This window comes from Oryctolagus cuniculus, chromosome 5 (assembly GCF_964237555.1).
Source record: "Oryctolagus cuniculus chromosome 5, mOryCun1.1, whole genome shotgun sequence".
Taxonomy (NCBI): Eukaryota; Metazoa; Chordata; class Mammalia; order Lagomorpha; family Leporidae; genus Oryctolagus; species Oryctolagus cuniculus.
In genome coordinates this window covers 10,067,755-10,088,753 of record NC_091436.1, presented here as the reverse complement: position 1 = coordinate 10,088,753, position 20,999 = coordinate 10,067,755, and the positions used below count along the sequence as shown (strand labels likewise).

The 20,999-nt window shown below is 54.6% G+C and overlaps 1 protein-coding gene across 6 annotated transcripts in view; it reads left to right on the top strand.

Annotated features, from left to right (window-relative positions):
* Positions 1-20,999, top strand: part of ZDHHC14 (zinc finger DHHC-type palmitoyltransferase 14) — a 267,415-nt gene that overhangs the window by 152,911 nt on the left and 93,505 nt on the right. For all 6 annotated transcript variants that reach the window (XM_070073338.1, XM_002714972.5, XM_070073342.1 and 3 more), the window contains exon 2: positions 6,856-7,016. In XM_070073338.1, the coding sequence (XP_069929439.1) occupies positions 6,856-7,016 (161 nt within the window). The remainder of the gene's footprint in view (positions 1-6,855; positions 7,017-20,999) is intronic.

Here is a 20,999-nt window from a genome sequence, read left to right as displayed (position 1 = left end):
TGCTGTGGTGTTTAGTTTTTAAGTAAGGTGGTTTTCTCCCAGAGAATATCCACTGGAAAAAGAAAGAGACCCAGCTGCCCAATAATGAAATCCAGGTTTTCCATCTGAAGTATTGGAGGAGTTAGGTTAGTCTCAAGCGACCGGCTCTATTCTAACCTTGCAAGCCAGTCTGTATGTGAGTGTAGAATTATGACAGTGTTGATTCTGGGACTGCTTAATGGCAAAATAACTTTATATCTACATATATCCTTAACAATAAAATACATCACATGGCCTGAGATAATGTTGAAGCAGAAAAGTAGTTCCACTCTTCCTGTATAAACATCAAAACACACCCAAAGAACTTTTCCAAAAGATTGGAGAAGATTGGTGATGGAACTAAAAAAAAAGTCCGTCTCCTTTTGGCAGTGTGTCCTCCAATGATCACCTGCAAATTCTTGGTTTCCCTGACACACGCGTGTCCCTGTCCAGGGCCCCCGAGGACACGCACGTGTCCCCGTCCAGGGCCCCCGTGGACACATGTGTCCGTGGCTGAAGCCAGAGCTGTGCAAAGCCTTCACATCAGTTCAGCGTTTGTTTTGTCTGCCGCTAAATGAGCTTCTTCCTTCTCTGCATGACCACGCGTGCCTTCAGATGCTTGTTTTCTCTCTGACGAGCCCACCGGAGACCGTGACGCTGGTCCTCAGAGCTGTGTGCAGCTCATAGTCCTTGAGACAGAAATAGGACGCCACGTGGTGTTTATGTCTCTGGCAGCCGCATCGTCGTCTTGTCCCAAACCCAGGCCCCGCAGGGCTAGAGTCTTCCTGGTTGCAGATGGCACGCAGAACCCGGGTCCCATCCACAGTGGCTGCCAAATGCCCAGGCCCGGGGGCAGGAGCTGCCGAGCTGCTTCTCCCGATGAGTCAGCGGGGAGGTGTCCGGTCTGTGTTCACGGCCACGGGCAGCGGCCACTTGATGCCTTTTCTCACCACAAGGGCTGCTGTGTCTGAGCAGCCGTGTGCAGGTGTCGCCAGGGCTCAGATCGCATCGTTGGTTTAGAGGCTGTGGAGGGTGCCACTGCGCACTGTCACAGGGCACCTGGCACCGCACGGGGTTGCAGCCCACGGGAGCCTCACCCAGAGGCTCCAGGTACCGTTGCAGGAGTTGGTTTGATGTGCGCTCTCTGCTTGGGGTTGAGGGAGTGGCTGGTTCCACCCCTCCGCTCCCCCCACACCTGCCCAGTGGGAGGTTCTGGGCTGGGTGCATTGATGGACAGCGCGAGGAACAGGGCCAAGCCTCACCCTTGAGGCCGGGCACGCCCACTAACGGCCCCCAGTGCCATGGGAGGGCCGCATAGATGAATTGGGGTTCAGAGGACAAAGCCACATTTAACAAAGACTACACAGGAAGCAGCATGAGCTGGTGTCGAGTGCTGGGCAGCGCCAGTGTGGGAGATGGGAGATGCGGGGCCTGAGAGGCCGGGGGTGGCCGTGGCTCAGTCCTGTGCCAAGGGGGAGCGAGAGAGGAGGAGAAGCGTGCTGGAGACTGACAGGATAGGCTCTGGACGCCACTGAAGGCTCCTGAGCTCCACTTGCTGGGAAGGGCTGGAGCGGCATCACATGCGGAGGCCTGGTGGCCACAGGGGGACAGAGTGAGGAGGCAGAAGCAGGGACATGGTGGGCAGCGGCGCCGTGCTCACCCAGCTGTTCCCACATCCGAGCAGATGGCCAAGCAAGCGGGGTTCCTGAGGGGATGGGATTGGAAGGACGGCCTGGAGGTGGGGAGCAGAATGCCTCCCGAAGGAGGCCCAGCAGGGACACCAGTGTCCAGGGGCGCCTTTGAAGACCTCACGGATGTGCTTTTCTAAGAGTCTGTTTTAAGCATCTGGTGGACCCAGAGCTTGTGGTGGTGGCTGTAGTGGCAGCTGTGTGACAGCCATGGTGGCGGCTGTGGTGGTGGCCGTGGTGGCAGATGTGTGACAGCCATGGTGGCAACCATGTGATAGCCATGGTGGCGGCCGTGGTGGCAGCCATGGTGACAGCTGTGGTGGCAACCATGTGACAGCCATGGTGGCGGCCGTGGTGGTGGCCGTGGTGGCAGACGTGTGACAGCCATGGTGGTGGCCATGGTGGCAGCTATGGTGACAGCCGTGGTGACAGCCGTGTGACAGCCATGGTGGTGGTGGCCGTGGTGGCCAGGGAAAGCAGGCTGTACAGCTGGTACACTAGGCAAGGGGAGGAGGCTTGGTGTGGCCTCCAGGCAGCCGTGTCCACCGTTAACTGCCAGTGACACAGGCACACACGTTTATTCACTCCACTGAGACTGTTTGCTGCTGAATGTGATGCCGGGGCTTCCGGTCTCCTTGCTGTCAGGATCGGGGCGCGGCAGGAGCTGCAGGGGCAGGAGCACGTTTGCCAGGGAGACAGAAGAGCGTGGCTCAGCAGCCAGCTGCGCAGCGTTAGCCAGGCCCAGGTCCAGCTGCTGGGCACATTTGTGGATGAACCGGAAGACGGGCGGCCCCCCACCCCCACCCCCACCCCACCCCCTTCCTTCTGCTTCTCAGCACGGGGCCAGTGTTGTGGCACAGCAGGTTGAGCTACTGCCTAGGATGCCAGCATCCCATATGAGTACCAGTTCAAGTCCCGACTGCTCCACTTTTTCTTTTTTTAAATTTATTTTTATATATTTTGAGAGTCAGTGTTACAGAAATAGAGAGGAGGGGAGAGAGAAATCTTCCAGCACTGGGCCTGTTGGAAGCCAGGAGCCAGGAGCTTCATCCAAGTCTCTCCTGTGGGTGATAGGGGCCCAAACACCTGGGCCATCCTCCATTGCTATGACCGCTCCACTTCTAAACCAGCTTCCTGCTAATGTGCCTGGGAAAAGCAGTGGGAGATGGCCCAAGTACCGGGGCTCCTGAAACCCACTGGGAGATCTGTATGGAGTTCTAGGCTTCTGGCTTCAGCCTGGCCCAGCTCTGGCCTTTGCATTTTGGGAAGTGAACCAGCAGATGAAGGATAGCTCTCTCTCCCTCCCTCCCCTCTCCTTTTGTCTCTTCCTTTACATATATAGCTCTGCCTTTCAAATAAATAATATAAATCTTTTTTAAAGAAAGAAAAAAAATCCTTACTTAATGTATACTAAGCTGATCTTCTGTATATTAAGATAATCAAAAATGAATCTTGATGTGAATGGAAGGGGAGAGGGAGTGGGAAAGGGGAGGGTTGTGGGTGGGAGGGACGGTATGGGGGGGAAGCCATAGTAATCCATTATTCGTACTTTGGAAACGTATATTCATTAAATAAAAGTTAAAAAAAAAAAAAAGAAAAGAAAAATAGAATTAAAAGATGTTTATTTTGGTGCCAAAAAAAAAAAAACAGTTGAAATCCATGCAAAGTTTTTCCATGTTACACATATTCCACAAACTGTTTTTAAGGAGCCCTGGAATAGCCTTTGTTCACATTCAGCTACTGTTAATATTTTATCCCATTTTTTATCTGAATTATTTGACAGTAAGGTGTCTACATCATAGCTCTTTATTCCCAAACACTCCAGTGTCTGTTTCCTAAGAACGGGATCTGTCTCAGAACCACAGTGGCATCAGCACCCTCAGGGAATTTCACCTTGAATCAGTTTGCTACTCTGTTCTGATTTAACGTGGTGTTTATTTCTCATTGTGGTGCCCTAGCACATTCCAAGGCTTAGCACAATGTAAAGTTGCTTTTAATGTGACAAGAAAAGCAGCAGGGGTAATGTCACCTTGGCCACTCCACTTGTTCCTGGTTTGCTCACTAGTGTTTGAGTTCTTTGGTGTTGACCCCAGGCTGCCACCAGCTCTGTCCAGGTTTAAACACAGACTCGCAGGGACGGCGTGTGGTCCCCAGCCCGTCCCTGAGTGCCCCCTTCGCCTCACTGGACCCCCTCCGCAGCTCAGGTCCTGGAGCCGAGATGCAGGCTGCCGCAAGCATAGCACGTACCATTTGTGTGTGAAGGAGGCTGTGGTCATCAGTCATGTTAAATCTCTGAAGGAAATGGTCACTTCCCGAGGACGCCCGTATTCCCTCCATGGCTCTCGCTGAAATGCAGGTTCCACGCCAGGCGAGAGCCTAGGCCCAGGCTGCAGACCAGGGCTGCCTTTCCGAACCGTCCCCCTTCCTGCCAGGATGAGTGGCGCTGGAATGCAGGAATCTTCCCCTTGCAGATCCGGCCGCACAAGCCCGGTGCTGTCGGCCCGGTGGTGGTCTCCCCAGCCTTGTGACTGTTGATTAAGTGAAGCTTTTCAGTACTTAGCAATCACAAAACCCAAATTTTAAGAAAAGCTGGAAGCCCATTAAAGAGTATTAATTATTTTCGTATTTTCCTGAATATCACCCCAGGAAAAGCTATGGTTCCCCTGTACACCCAGCAGTATCAACTGGATTAAATTCCATAATAGACTCAGTAATTGGATTAATTTCCATGATAGAAGTGAATGCTTTCATAAACAGGGTATCTTAGTCCATTTTGTGCTGCTATAATAATATCTGACACTGGGTAATTTTTTAAAAAAGGTTTATTTCTTTATTTATGTGAAAGGCAGAGTGAGAGAGCGCGCACGCGAGCTTTCATCCACTGGTTCATGCCTCAAATGCCTATAACAACCGGGGCTGGGCCACACCAAAACCAGGAACCTGGAACTCCAGCTGGGTCTCCCGTGTGCATGGCAAGGATCCAAGTCCTTGGCCCATCATCTGCTGCCTCCCAGGCGCATTAGCAGGAAGCTGGAGTGGAAGTGAGGAGTAGCCAGTACTCAAACCTGCACTGCAGTGCGGGACGTAGGTGTTCCCAGTAGAGGCGTAACCCGCTGCACCACAATGCCCACCTCCAGGTAGTTTATAAAGAACAGAGACTTATTTCTTACACTTCTGGGGGCGGGAGAGGCCAAGGCCAAGGGGTCCACATCTGGCCTCTGTGCTACAGCGTCCCACAGTGGACGGTGAGAGGGTGAGAGAGCGAGGGGGACAAGCTCTCTCTCAAAGCACACCCACTGTGGCGATAACGAACCCACTCCCCTCTGTGAGAGCTATCAAAGTTCTGCCCCTTCATTCTGTGACATTGGAGATTGAAGTTTCCCACACCTGAACTTGGCATTCAAACCGAAGCAAGGCTCCTCTAGGTCGGACTTCCTTGTGATGCTTTCTACCACAGCAATGCTCTGTGCTCTCCTCACTCTCCTCGCTAAATGTGCTAGTCTGTGGGACTCCTGGGATCTTAAAAGGCTCTTGCATCTGGCATTTGGGGAGGGTATGACAACCAGCAGTTTCTTGTGACATCCCGTGACTCATCCAGCCAGAGTGCCATGCAGCCTCTTTGTGGTTTGCCTTGTCCTGTTTCTGCAAGGGAGTTGGTGTGAGAGAGGTGAAGGTTGTTAGAAATGTGAAGGTTGTTAGAAATGTCAGGTTCTCATGTCTCTGAATCAGGCGATTGTCCTGGAGACCACGGTCCACACGGCTGGCAGGAAACCCTGGCTAGTCACCTGCGTAACGTTGTGGGGGTGTCTCTGGGCTTCTGGGAGCAAAGAGTTCAGAGCCTGCAGTCCTCAGTCCACGGTAACTGCCCAGGCAGTTGCCGTCCTCGTGTGTGGGCCTCTCCCGGACCGGTGTACAGACCCTGCTCTCTCTGAGCTCAGCTGGGGGCCAGCAGCCTGCCACCCACCAGGTCCAGACTCCTGGCAGCCTCCCCTTGCCTTCCCCTGAGAGCCCGCACAGTAGCAGGTGCCACCCTCAGGAACTCCCAGCACTAAGGCCCGCGCACCTGCCTGTGTCAGGAAGGGCCATCCGTCCCTGTTCCCTGCTGGTTCATTCCCCAAATAGCTGCAACGGCTGGGGCTGGTCCTGGCTGAAGCCAGGGATCAGAAACCCCATCTAGGTCTCTCATGTGGTTGGCGGGGACCCAAGTTCCTGGGCCATCATCCGCTGCTTTCCAAGGCACATTAGCAGGGAGCTGGATCAGAAGCAGAGCAGCCGAGACGCGAACCAGCACCCGTGTGGGATGCCGGCTTTCCAGATGCCCTCTGTCCACTCCATGTTCCGTCTGGAGCATCGGGAAGAGTGTCTCTGACAAGGCTGAGGGTCCAGCAGTGCTCTCGTTCTAGATGTCGTCCTCCCAGGGCCCTCATGGCACTCCCCGCCGCCCAGAAGTTATTTAGTGTGGTCACTGCATGTGGCATCCTTCACGTGGCCACAGGCACTGAGCTCATTCTCGCCTCTGGGAACCGAGGACCAGGCCCAGTGCGTCAGCTCGGCAGGCAGGGAACAGGTGTGCCTGGCGTTTAGAGCTGGACCAGGGCCGCCAACTGGTGGCTCAGTGCCTCCCGCGAAAGCCTGAGATTATCCAATTCCAGCTGCCTCTTCAGAAGCTGCCCTGCAGCCTCGTCTCCTCAGCATTTCCACTCACCTCGCGTGCATCGATGACCTCTAAAATACAGAAAAACGGGTCCTTCCCTTTAGAAAGGGCATTTACAGTCTTTAGCGTCCTGGGCCGTCTGAGATCCCTGATTTGTGGGAGCCCAGTTCAAAAGGCAGGGTCTGGTGAAGCTCCTTCTAACTTGGTGTCGTCTTGTGGTGCTGTGGGATTCTGGGATTCCACAGTGGGTGGGGTGGGGGTGGGGGGTGTCACTTCCATCCTCAGCCACAGAGGGCCTGGGCTGTGCGGCTGGTGGAGAGAGTTGACCTGTGCACAGGGAGGACCGTGGGCCCCCAACCTGTGCGTGCTCACCCCAGAAGGGTGTTCGGTGGACACCAGCCTTGCTCCTCCCGGTGCGCAGTTGGCGTCGGGAGCCCAGCACGTCGTCTGCTTCCTAACATAGGCGTCTCCTTTCTGTCCCCCTCATGCCTGCAGCTGCCCGTTCCTGGCGGTCAACATCACCCCCGCCATCCCCGCGGTCGGTGGCGTCCTGTTCTTCTTTGTGATGGGGACCCTGCTACGCACCAGCTTCAGTGACCCCGGAGTCCTCCCGCGAGCCACGCCCGACGAGGCTGCCGACCTGGAACGGCAAATAGGTAACACCTCGGGCCTGCCCGCGCGGACAGTGACCGGGAAGGAGGAGCCCCCAGCAGGGTGACCTGGATAGGAAGGCAGTGGGGTGCGAGGGTCGAGGTAAGGCTGGAAGGCGGGGGTGCGAGGGGGGCTGCCCGCCCATGCCAGAGGGCACGCCACGGGGCAGGGTTTCCAGATGCTTCTTTGAAACACACACGTCCAGTTCTGCTCACGTAAGGAACCTCCCTGGAGACAGCTCTGTTCTCTAGTTCCCTTCCAGCCGCTGGCGCTTATCTGGTTTCCCGCAAAAGCCCAGGTCAGGCTGCGTCTCAGACCCTGGCTCGTGGGGCAGCCTCCTTGCTTCAGGCAGACCCACTGGGCGTGACTGTGACACACTGAGATGGAGGGCCGTGCCCCTGTGCTGTGAAGGCCCCAGGCATTCTGAAGATGCGAAAACACAGCCCAATCCCTCGGACCACAAGCTTTAAAGTCGTTTGTCGTTACCATTATTGAAAAGACAGCTCTCTCGTGCCCTCAAATGCTCGGAAAAAGCCTGCCTTTGGTAACCTGGGGCTTGGTTTGGCAGGAAAGGCTGAGGGGCTGTGGTGACTCAGCTGGCCTGAAAAAGCCCTTAGCCGAAACGCATTCCTCTCTCTGTTCACCCTGGTCTCCTCAGGCCTCGCTGTGCAACCCCGCGACAGCAGACACAGATGCGGCTCTCGCTGGAGGCCACTCTGCTCCTAGCACCCCCCAAGTGCTGAAGCTAAGCTGTGTCCTTTGTCAGTGTCGGCCTTCGTCCTGCACCTGCCACCTGGGAGGGGAGCAGGAAGGAGTGGGTAGAGGGAGTGCCTAGTGGTGTCTACCATTCCGCAGCCTTCTTGTGATGTGAGGTAGTAAGGAAGGACCAAGGAAGAAGCCGTGATGGGGAAGTCAGTCCCTTCCATGGCCGCCGTGGCCGGGGGTTCCAAGGCAGACAAGCTAATTCCACGTTTGCAGCCTGCCATTTGATAGCGCTTCAGCATCTCAGAAAGCTCGTCCATGGCTTTCATGGCCAAGTGACTTTCACGGCCAACCGACTTCGTGAGGAATACTGTATTATTATTCCCTCTTTGCAAATAAGGAAACTAAGTTCAAAGAGGGGCTTCAATGGTAAGAAGTGAAGAGCTGGGACCCAGATCCCACGGCTCCAGGCCTCAGCCCAAGGTCTTTCCAGTGTCACTGGGGATGGAGGGGGAGCTCAGGCCTAGTTTCCTTCGAGGAACAGAACTGGACGTGGAGCGGCTGCATGGCCTCAGGGTCGAGCCCAGCCCCCACCTGGGGGAGCCATGGTTCCTGCTAAAGCCAACCCCAGACCCCACCCGTCAGCGGGAGTGTGGGCAAAGTCCGCACGACCCGGGCAGCCTTTTGCCACTAGGCCACAGCACCGGCATCTCAAATTCAGTATTTTGACGCTGGCCGTGTCCCACAGCCCCAGAGGCACAGGCCGTGAGGACCAAAGGCTGACGCTCCACTGGGGAAGAGCAGGGCTGCCCAGGCTTCCGTGAGGCAGGGAGGAAGATCCTGTGACTTCCGCCGCCGGGAGCTGCGGGTATGCGCCCACACCTGTCGGAAACAATGCCTCCCAGCTCCGGCGTTCGGCCCGGAGGAGCGGTTATTCCCGGCCAGCGGTGGTGAGCCAGGTGGCAGTGTGGGAGTCTGTGGCGTCCTAGCCTGGTCTGCTCCGTCTCTGGCCCGAATTCTGAAGGTGAGGTCCCGCCGGCACAGGGCAAGCCAGGAGAGCCCACCCTTGCCTCGCCGAGGCGGCTGCTGGAACCCGCGCGGGGCACAGAGACAAGCCCAGGAGCTGGGCTTCCTTACGAATCTCAAGGAAGAAGCACAGCGAAACTCGGAGCAAGCGGCAGCCAGGAAACAATAAAGTTACGAGAGGAAATGAATGGTAGAGAATACAATGAACAATAGAAAAAAATCAGTGGGACTTGGGGGCGGGGGGAGAGAATGAGAGAGGGAGGGAGGAACCAAAGCCATACATGAGTGGCCAGTAGGCAGTCATCCTCAGTCACTAGAGAACCGTTCAGCCCCGCCAGGATGACTCCAGTGGGAAGGACCTTCTGGTGGGCGTGGTGCAGCCGCCCTGGCAAACAGTTCTCCAGAACTCCTGACTGTTAAAGACAGGAGGGATCTTCCAACAGGTCGTGGGAAATGTATATGATGAAGAAACTGTGCATGGATTTCACTGGATTTTTGCACTGGAATGAACGTACCTTTTAATGCCGGTGTTCATGAGCCCCTGAAGTCCCTTGTGGCTTCAGTTCCGCGTGACACAGCGATTCCTCTCCTCCGTGTATGTCTGAGAGAAATGCACACATGTGTCAGTGGCCCTGTGCATGACTATGCAGGGCGCGCTAAGCCTGGAAGCCACCAGGCACCCACCAAAGGAGGAAGGTGGCCTGTGGGTGCTGTGGCCACAGCAGGCACACAGGCACCTGCCTCACCGTGGGTGAAACTTAACAGCGTGCTGAGCGGGAGAAGCCAGAGGCAAAAGCCTGTGTGACCGCATCTATATGAACTGTCTAGGGAGGACGGATCTGTAGAGACAGAAGCGGATCAGTGGTTGCCTGGGGGGAGGAGTCCAGGCTGACTGCCCAGGACGTGGAATTTGTTGGAGCGATGGACATGGTCTAAAATTAGATCATGGTGATGGTTGCACAATGCGACCAGTTCACTAAAAGTCATTGAATTTTATGTTTATAATGAGTGCCTGATATGCTGTGTGAATTATACTCACGTATAAATACTTAATTTCTTTTTTTTAAGATTTATTTATTTATTTGAAAAGCAGGGTTACAGAGAGGCAGAGGCAGAGAGAGAGGGGAGGGAGGTTTTCCATCCACTGGTTCACTCCCCAAATGGCTGCAATGGCTGGAGCTGCACCAATCTGAAGCCAGGAGCCAGGAGCTTCTTCCAGGTCTGGGTGCAAGGGCCCAAGGACTTAAGCCATCTCCAACTGCTTTCTCAGGCCATAGCAGAGAGCTGGATCAGAAGTGCAGCAGCTGGGACTTGAACCGGTGCGCATATGGGATGCTAGTACTGGAGGCGGCGGCTTTACCTACTATGCCACAGCACCAGCTCCCTACAAGTTTTCTTATAGAGCTATTATTTCTACTAAGATAAATTTTCTTGGTAGCTTAATTTTTTATCACATGAAATGTTTTGCTTTGGAGGTTTTATAAGCCATTGTAGCTTCATTTTATATTGGTTATTTCTGTTGGTAATGTTTACCATAAAATAGCTTTACATTTACATTTAAATGGTTCTCTTTTTTTTGGGTCCCTATTAAGTAGTCTGCTGGCTACTCACTGGCTGTGGTCAATCTGTGTTAAATCTCCCATACTCTGCAGTCACTCTGTACTGTCCCTACTTTTGGAATTCCATGTGCACGTACGTGTGCTCACACCCTCCCCACACAGACACAAAACGGGCAAGGTCAAAATGGCAAGCCCCTAGCTGGCTACGGTGACCACTTGAAGGTGCCTTCCCCTGAATCCTGTCACTTCCCAAATCACCACATTTGCCCTGGTGTCCCTGTTCCTGTGGTGCTCACGCGAGCATTTCAGCACTCACATGGGCCCAGAGCCCCGTCTTCATCAGAAATACCAAGAGGAGCCTCCGGAGGAGGGAAGAGCTGTCTGGCTCACGGTCTGGGGAGCCGTCGTTCAGGTCCGGGCGGCCCCCTGAGCCTAGCGACTGGTGGAGGCTGGCCGTTGGCTGAGAGTGCAGAGGCGTGATCTGGAGGTGAGCCAGAGCCAGGCCCAGCAGTGCCCCCAGGGGCACAGAGACCTCCCAGCAGGCTCAGCTCCCAGCGGCCCTGATTACTCACGTCTCTATCCTTCATCCATCAGCTCTTAGCCTAAGACTTCAGAGCTTCAGATTCTGCCTGAGACTGAGGAGCCAGATCTCGCTGCACCGATGACAGGCTCGGTTCAGAACCGAGTTACACCTGCTCAGAGATCCCTTTCTGCCTTGCCCATCGTCTCTCCCCTGCTCTTGCCGGAGCTGTAACGAAGCCCCCTAATTCGCTCTCGGCCCATCTCTCCCCTGCTCCAGTGGCAGCATTGACCGGGCACAGGGAGTAGCATACCCGCTGTGCTTCTCCTGTGGCTTACTGGGCCACGAGGAGCAGGCAGGGGCCTGGTAGCAGCTGTTTGCATCCAGGGCTTTCCTTGCACAGGCAGCGTGCTCTCTCCATGTTTATCTCGTTTAATAATCCGTGATGTTTAGGCATTACTGATGTTCCTATTTCATGCTCGAGGAAGCCAGTCTCAGAACAGTGATCTGCCATAATGGGCCACTGGCCAGCGCTGGGAGTCCAGGGCAGGTCATCTGAGCTCATCCCTGGGCTCCAGCCACTGTGCAGTACTGCACCCACCCCGACCTGATGCCGGGGGGAGCTGGGCCCTGAGCACAGCGTCTCTGGGCCCTATTCCCAGCACTTCTCCTTACTCTGTGAGTCTGAAAAATGCACTGAGGTCTCTGGGCCTGAGTTTCAGGGTCTGCAACGCAGACAAACCGCAGGCATGTGTGATTCTGTGGTTCCTGCACTTGACTGTGAACATGAGGAACCCTGATGCTTCAGACTATTTAGCTGGTCCAGCTGCTTCCACGGAAGGAATGACGTGTTCTGTTCAGTTTAGAATAGAGCCGCACGCACAGCCATGGCTATTCAGCAAGTAAACTGTGGGCCCTGCAGAACAAGGGAGAGCTGGAGATGACTCACTGGACACCACTGTCGTTGTACCGTCACCGGGGCGTTCGCGAGGATGAAGCAAGATGGGGAGACGCGCGAGAGAACGAGTCGGTCAGCCAGCAAGGTCGTAGAGGGAAGCCAGAGACCGGGCACTCCTCCCGGAGCCCGTGCAGCGCGGAACAGGCCCTGGACCAGCTGGGCATGAGGCAGAGAGGAGGCGAAACTTCTCCTTGCAGGCGGCTCACCAGGAGTGGGCGGGCTCTTTGTGCTGTGTGAGTGGGCGGTGTTTTCCTGGTACGAGTGGGGAGGTAGCAGGAATAAAAGGAACCAAAGCACTCAGTGAGGATGAGGATGGAGGGAACGGACCACGGAAGGCGTGGGGAGGAGCCCCAGAAGGCAGTGGTGCTCTGGGTACTTGGCACCGCGTGCGCTGAGCGTCAGAGGTGACTTAGGAACAGGACCGCAGCCCCAGGGGCTCCAGGACAGCCTGCTTCTGTTGATATTTTTAATTTTTATTTATTTATTTAGGAGGCAGACAACAGAGTAAGAATTCCAACCTGCTGATTCGTTTCCAGATTGCCAGCAACAGCTAGGGCTGGACAAGGCTGAAGCCTGGAGCCATGAGCGATTGGGATATCCCACATGCGTGGCAGGGACCCAAGTACTTGAGCCGTCACCACTGCCTCCCAGGGTGTGCATTAGCAGGAAGCTGGAGTCAGGTCGAAGGGGAGACTGGAACCCAGGCCCTCCAGGATGGCTGAACCAGCTTGACTGTTAACTGACGAGGGAATCAGGCCACATCCTACCTCCTAACGCAGATGCACATCTTGAGGCCACAGTGGAGATTAGGGATTTAAGCAAGATCTACCTGCTGAAGCACACCCTCCCAGTGTCCCCATTGTCCCCTGCCTGTCACTGTTAAAGGGAAAAATGGTTGCTGACCAGTGCGAAGACAGTGAGGCTGACAGTATTAGGAGAGACCATGCTCTGGGCACAAGGGCCGTGGGCTTGTGCAGTAGGAAACAGGCGCTGGGCTCAACTCCAGATACAATAAGGAAAAATGGGAATGTGTAGACAGCCAAGGACCAGGGCGCAGTCAGGAGGTAGAAGTTTGCAGCAGGGGCGGAGGGACCTCTGGTTAAACCAGAGGAACGGGACTCTAGCCAGAGGCAGGCCAGAGTGATCAGAGATCCCTGGGGGAAGGCAACAGATGAGGTACTGGGATGGGGGATGCAGCTAGGCCAGCTTGGCAGGGCTCTCCCTGGCCCTGGACGATGCAGAGACGGACACGGATGCTGAGAAGCTGGGCTTTGTCGAGGAGGGGCTGGTGCAGGAGAGACTCTGCCCTCACGGGGCCCTCACAGGGCCCTCACACCCTCTGTGAACTCAGAACTCCGTTGTGGGTTGTGACAGCCACCACGTCCGCCCTCAGAATCGGTTACCACCAGGCGGCGCCACCCTTGCCTTCCGGGGGGCCTTTCTCCCCCCTTCCTTAGGGCCCTGGGCTGTAGAGGAGGGGGCCTGTGTCTCCCTTCCGTGTGATGGGGGTGGGGGTCCCTGCGGCATTTGTGTTCCTGTCTGATAAGTTCCCAGGTTCAGAGTGGCCCAGTCCTTGAGCAGATGAGTGTCTGCTGTGTAGGCCGAGGCAGGGTGCAGGCAGCCGCGGGGCGCGGAGCCACACCTGGGGGCTGGAGGGTCCTCGGATAGACGGGGCAGCAGAAGGTGGTGTGGCCTGCGAGGATGCAGGGTGCGGTGTCCGCCCAGAGCTCTTCCCCTCCCGTGTTTGGAAAGGGAAAAAAAAAAAAAAGCTCCTCACGATTTCCACTGAAGCACATTTACCGAATGTGGCTTGCACAGGTGGACAGGAGAGAAGACATTTTCTTTGGAAACTGCAGGAGAAAGCAGAAGCCGACGTGGGTGTGTGCCTGGGTACCTGCCATCACAGTCGGGAGTGTGCACGTGAAATCCCTTTATTTTCCTATAAGTGTGAAAACGTGAAGTCCAAGTGTCCTTGAGTGAACGGATGAGTGGGTTGCTCCTTGCACTCGGTGGAAATCTGTAGAATTCTGAACTCTTCCGTGGCCCTCCTAGTGCTAAAATGGAACACGCTTGGAGCAGCCCCGGGCATGTCCACTAGAAATACAGATGCAAGCCGCATGCAATCGCATATTTTCTAAGGGTGGCATTAAACAGGCAAAAAGGATAGGTGGAATTTTTAGTAACATCTTATTTAATCCAAAATATTACACTTTCAACATGTATGCAAAGCAAAAAAAAAAGTGCTAATTTTATATTTTACATTCTTTTCTTTTTTGGGTATCCCAAATCTGTTGTGTATTTCCTGCTTGCCGTGCACTTCGGTCTGAGCAGCCACACTCCAAGTGCTGGGGGGATCCGTGTGACCAGTCGCTGCCATATTGGACAGCGCAGAGTTAGAGCACAGATTGGGTCTAAACCGTTATTGGAATTCCTGGGACGCATCCGGCTTGTTCATTTCATTTTGGATCGCTTGAAAGGAAAACTGTAGAAAATGGCTCTTAACGTCATTTTTATTTTTGAAGGAGAGCTGCGATTCATTTATTCATTCGCTCATTCAGCGTGTGTATTATTGAGGGCTTTTGGGGCGCTAGGCACTGTGAGAATGCTCTTAGCAGATTTCTTCTTCTTTTTTTTTTTTTTTTTTTTTGGTGTCTATGATGTAATTTTGAAGTTATACACAGTGGAGTTGATGCGGGCATGGGCTTATTCCTTTTAGTCCAGGACCCTGTCTCACACAAAGATAAAATTTCTAAGTGCAGACATTTATAAGGTGCACAAATAGGAACAGGATTCATTTAACAGTGGCAGAGAAAACACACATCCGTGCACGAGGGTGGGCCGCGCCACACAGAGAAACACCCGGCATGAGTGAGCCAGGGGACCGCCCAGGGGGAGGGGGATGGGAGAGAGCCCCTGAGGAGCACCTCCAGCTGTGCTCTGCAGCGAAAGAGGGGGAGGGTGCTTCCCCGGCCTTCTCCTCTCCTATGAGGTAGGGGGTGGTATCTGCGTGCCCGAAGCCACCTGGGAATTTGATGACACCTCCATAAATTCCACCTGGAGCTAAATATCCATATCTCTATGGCATCTGCCCTGAGCTCCCTTCCCCCTGCGGGCAGAGCCCAGCATCTCTGGAGAGCTGACCAAACACATGATTCCTGCTGACAGGTGCCCTTCGGGAGGAGGGCAGCTCGCCTCCCCATGGCCCGAGTTACAGGTGTAGTGACACAAACGGGCACTGATTCCTTAAGAAAGTAGTTTCAAATCACCATCTGGGGACCGAAGGCTCTGCTCTGGGGGCATCTAAGGGAAGCGTCTGTATTCGTGCTTTGGGGACCAGCATTGCAGGCTGTGGCCTCACCCACCCCTCTGTGGTCAGAGTCAGTTCAGGGCTTAGTGCCTCATGCTCTGTGGGAACTCTTTCCTGAGTTATGGGTGCTGGCACCACACCTGCACATTAATGCAGCCAGCAGCAGTGCCAGTGGGGGCCACGGCCGACTCCTCTCTCCGTTTGTCACTGTCTTAGGAGAGACCCTGCAAGCCCAGGTGACAGTGCCGGGGTGCCTTAAACACTCGGTATCAGTTGTCGATCGTCTGGATGCACCTTTCTCAACTTGATTCAAGAAAAAGGGAAGGCGTGCTTCCTCGTAGATCAGACGTCAGGCTTTTGCTATCATCCATGGAACTGACCCCATGAACCAACAAAAAGATCCAGTTCTCAGCAAAGAACACAGAAATGAGAGTGGGCGCGCGTGGCTCGCCCGTGAGCCTGAGGCTGGAGTTTGTGGGAGGCCAGGTGGGCGCCAGCCCCTCCTCACAGCCGCACCTGTATCCTGCACCTGGACAGGCTCTGGCTGGGACCATGCGGAGACGTGGGCATCTTTGTCTCACTGAGTGCAGAAAGTGGCCAGCGTGCATGTGGCTGCTCTTTATCTTGTAATGACATAGCTCAGACATTTCATGAAAAATGTTCCTGGCGCGCCATGTGGTTAGAAAATTAATCAGTATCTGATTGTTTTAACCACGATGCTGGGAGGATCGTAAGAAATCTAACTGGGGTGGGGAGGGGAGGAGGCTGGCACACGCAGACGGAAACACCGAGGCTTGAAGTACTCCCGGAAGAAGAGGAGGAAGGATGGAGAGTGAAGCCACAGGGCTTACCTGCTTGTCGCCAGGGGCCCAACCTGTGACTTGCAGGATGTCACAGCATCCCTGTTCTCCACCCACTAGGACTGCAACAATAAAACTGTCTCCCAACATCCCCAGATGTCCCCCAGGGGGCAGACTCCCTGGGGGCAGAACCACGGCTTTTGACAACTGAGTATACGAAGAAGCTCCCAAGAGATTCATCACCCGCAGGTGTCTGGAAAGATTCCAGAAGACACCAAGATGTGAATTGCCCAGGGAAAGGGGCAGGCATCAGAGAAGGGAGGTGCAGCTTTGGAAACCAGTGGCAGAGAAAGCAAATGCGGGGACCCCAGCTCGCCGGGGTGGGTTGCGTGGATGAGGGGCAGTGGCTGATTAGTGTTAGGGCAGGGCCATGGCTGCCCAGGCAGGGTTGCAGCAGCAAGAATGCAGAACCGAGAGAGAGAGGGAGGAACATACGCAGAGCACCTGCTGTGCGCCAGGCACTGTTTAGTGTGTGACATAAGTTGGTTTAATCCTTGCAACAACCCCCATGTGGCAGGTGTTAGTGTTATTCCCATTTCACAGCTGGAAAAACTGGGGTTTGGAAATAGCAAGTAACTAGTCTCCTACTAGTAATGGCAGAGCCGTGGATTGAACCCCCGCCCAGCCGCTAAGCACATGCTCTTAGCTACTGTGCTCAGGCAGGGGGTAGTTAGGGCAGGGCCTGGGTGCTGGAGCTCTCATCCACAGAAGACAGGTCTGGAATCCAGGTGGTCAGGCAAGGTTGGAAGGGAATTTAAAAAATAGAGACCACGCTAGTTTACAACCAAATGAGGAACTTGTACAGAGTCAGACTGCATGGGGAGGCCGGAGGTGAGGAGTCCAGGTGTGCAGTCCAGTTCTGGTGGCCCCAGGGCTTGGCCTAGGACAGGTGAGGTCATCCTCGCAGGCCTGGGTGGTAGGAGGAGGCCAACCCTTGACCCCATGTGATCGGCCTAAGAATTCTGACTCCTACAGTGAAGTGAGCAAGAGGGGCTGACCAGCAGGGAAGGCTGGGGTCAGGGAGACTTGGCTGGGGACAGGCCAGTGTCAAGGAAGGGAGCAGAGAGGGGTCAGGCCGAGAGGAGGCAGAGACGCCTCGGGTGGAGGCTGGGAGCCTGGAGGCCTGGGACTCCCGGAGACCCGAGCAGGTGGCTGCAGCCTCCAGCCTCAGTATCCTGTTCCTTGCCATGGGGACAGCAGAACCCCAGCTGGCCCAGCAGGTCACTAGCAAGTACACAAGACACTCTCTGAGCCCACCAACTGCAGCGTCCTGCCCACCAGCCGTAGCGGCGGGAGAGACTTTTCCAGTGGGGGCAAACTGAGGACAGGGGCAGTGCGGCAGTGCCAGTGATGGGGACCGGGCCTGCTGCTCGGGATGGCAAGGCTGCCTGTTTGCATGGAAAGGACTAGAAAGGGTGTTGGCCATGTGAGGATTTTAGTCCTCAGTGGCTCATCTGATAGATACCAACCTCTGTTCCAGCAGATAGAAACTGAGCAGAGTCTCACGGGTCGGCAGAGTTGGGTGGTGGGATCTGTGTCCAGAATGACATTAGGTTGGTGAACGAGGTAAAAGCAAAATGTTACTTGAGAGGCAAGATGCTGGTTGTCCTTACTTGCAAGTTAGCCCTAAAAATAGCTTCAGCACCCAGATGCTTACGGGGTTGGTGGGTGGCGGCTTCTCGGCTGGGTGCGTCTTTGTGTGCAGACTTCCTGACTCGTGCCCGTAGCCAGACTAGAAGAGGGACGGAGGCCACACAGAGCAGGAGGCTGTCTGCTGTGCAGATCCGGGCCGAGTGCTGGCCGCCACCCTGCCCCACACCACCCTAGGAACTGACGTTTCAAGCATGACTTTCCACTGATTATCTGGGTCTCCCACATGGGTGGTAGGGGCCCAAGCTCGTAGGCCATCTTCCACTGCTTTCCCAGGCAGGTTAGCAGGGAGCTGGATCAGAAATGGAGTAGCCGGGACTGGAACCGGCTGGCATCGCAGGTGGTGACTTAACCCTCTGCACCACCAGACTGCCACATTTTGGTGATCAAGAGCCACATGTGGCTGGTGCTGCCACGTGAGACAGCACAGGTCAAGAGGCCTTGCCAGACGATGCTGCGATTCCAGGAAGAAGCTGGGGTCGCTCTGGGCTGGGGGACATTCCTGGCCCTTGGATGCCGGTTGTATCAGGACGCCAGCTTGTGGTTCATTTTCCACCCTGGCCAGGCCGCGTGACCGAGGGAAGCTGTTTAAGAGCCGCGGATCAGCCCATGGAGGGGCCATTTAGTCACAGAGCCGACTTCCAGCTGTGCCCAAGCCCTGAGGACAGCAAAACTAATAACTGTGGTGCAGAGATGGAGCCAAGGTTGTGGGAGGTGGAATTTCTAATATGAGAAAGGCCACGGCCCAGCAGCAAAGACAGATTGGATTCAGGCTGCAGCCGTGAGAAACTCAGAATTGCGGGCCTGGTTTCATTTCCTCTGTTCGGGATCCTCAGCCCAGTTTTCCAGCTGACAGCTTACGGGGTGACTGAAGGGAATTGTTGCTAAGACAGAAATTGTTGGGATGGCATTTTGCAAAACTCACCAAGTGGACACTGGAGGTGAAATGACAATGACAAGCCTCTGGCCTGCTGGAGGCTCCTCTTCTGTCATGGCTAAGTCCAGAGGGAGGGAGCAGCCTACGAGAGGAGAAGGGCTGGGGGAGGCTGACTCCCAGAGCAAGTGAAGACGAGCATGTCTCAGTGTAGTCACTTGGAGCCAGTGTGGGTACAGAGGCAGTGACGGCAGGGGCAGGGGCCATCGGCAGGTCACCGCTGGCCGGCAGTGGCAACGTGGAACCTCTGTGACATGGGCGTCAGCTGCGCACCTGGCTGGCTGGCTGCCTCTGAAGCAGGTGCGCTGAGTGCCTGCCCCCAGCACTCTCTGCTCCAAGGCAGCCAGGCTCTCCAGCAGGACACTTCACTCCAGAATCAGCCACTTGCCTCCTTGGGTGGATTTGACCAGCTGTCGGATCCCAAGCAGTAACGCCTGCATTAGCAACATGAAGGCGTCAGGTGGTCCCGCCCCCAGTCTTCTCAGGAGCTAAGCCACCCCGCCACCCCCACGGGCACTGTCTTGGGAAACACGTGCTCACTTCCCTGCTGAAGTCATTTTCAAATCGTTGCTCTCATGGGTCTGTTTTTCCCCATTTCAAGCTTCAGGTTGTGAGAATATTATTTTGGAGTTGTCCCAGTTATAAATGTGTTGCCCGGAAGAGTCTAGAAGAAAGGTTCTTGGATACCTGGAATTCCCAGAGAGAATTAGGAGCTGCCTTTCCACATCGTAGCAAGTTTTAGAAATCAGTGTGAGGAACTAAAATAACAAAATAATGGGGGGCCGGCACTGTGGCGTAGTGGGTGAAGCCACTGCCTGCAGTGCCGGCATCCCATATGGGCACAGGTTCAAGACCTGGCTGCTCCTCTTCCAACCCAGCTCTCTGCTATGGCCTGGAAACGCAGTGGAGGATGGCCCACATCCTTGGGCCCCTGCACCCATGTGGGAGACCCGGAGGAAGTTCATGGCTTCTGGCTTCAGATCGGCACAGCTCTAGCCATTGCGGGCAACTGGGGAGTGAACCAGCAGATGGAGGGCCCCTCTCTCTCTCTCTCTCTCTGCCTCTCCTTCTCTCTGTGTGTAACTCTGACTTTCAAATAAATAAGTAAATCTTTGAAAAAACAAAAAGCAAATAAATAAATCTTTAAAATATATATATATATACAGGACCCTAGAAAATGACTTGAAGGAAATATAAACATTTTGTGGGTTGAACTGGAAGTAATTTTAATTTTTTTCCTCCGTATGTTTCTAATGTTGCAAAATCTCTATGATGAGCATATATTACTTTTCTGATCAGAAGGAAAAATAACAGGTCCAGGGCTGTGGTGTAGCAGTTAGAGCCATAGCCTACAGCACTGACATCCCATATAGGTGTCAGGTCAGGTCCTGGCTGCTCCGCTTCCGATCCAGCTCGCTGCTTCTATGCCTGAGAAAGCAGTGGAAGATGGCCCAAGTGTTTGGGCCCCTCCATCCACATGGGGAAGAAGCTCCTGGTTTCAGCCTGGCCTGACCCCAGTCATTGTGGCCTTTTAGGGAGTGAACAAGAGGATGGATGATCTCTTTCTCTCTGTTTCCCTCTTTCTCTCTCTGTATCTCTGTTTTTCAAATAAATAAATAAATGTCAGGAGGCGGAGCCAAGATGGCGGAATAGTGAGGGCGCGCACCGATAGTCCGGGAAAATTTAGTTTAATAAAAGGGGAGTTACGGTAGCCGCAGAAAATAGAACCAAACAAAAATTGCAGGGGAAACCCTTCTGAATGGAGCAGGCGTGAATCGGAGGACCTACTGGGAGAACAAGGTCGCCCACCGCGCGGAAGCCAAGTCGCGGGACCCAGCCGCAGAAGCCCCAGGGTCTGCGCGACAGTGCTCCAAGGAGAGTGCACGCCACACAGAAAACAGCGGGGAGACTTGAGACGCTCAGGGCTCCGAGTCCACACATCGGCGCTGGAAGGGGAGGTGAGCTCAATAACCCGAGACATTGGTGGGGAAACGGGGGTCAGAATCTAGAGGGGGGCCGGAAAGTGCAGCAAACTCACTACCTGAAAGAAGGAAAAAAAAAAGCTTCGGGTTTCTCTTCCCCCTAACCTTGCAAAGGTTACAAGGCTGCAAGACTTGAAGAATTCCCAAGAGACAAAGAGCAGGCCTCCTCTTTGGATTTACATATCAGTGGGGGAGAGTTAAGGAACTGAGTCACTACAATTCAGTAGCCTAGGCAACCCAGTGGGAGTCCAGAGGAGCCAAAGACTGGAAGCTAAATACCATCAATTCTGCACAGCCCTGCCCTGCAGTGTTACTTACCCCCTGAATAAATAAAATAAATAAATAAATAAATAAAAAGAGAGAGATTTACCACGCATAACCTGAGGGTGTCACCTTTGCACACCCTTAACCAGGAAGAACCAGGCAGAGCTCTCAGGCCGCACCCATCTCAAGCCTCCAAGGCTCCTCCAACAGCAGGCAGTCCACTTAA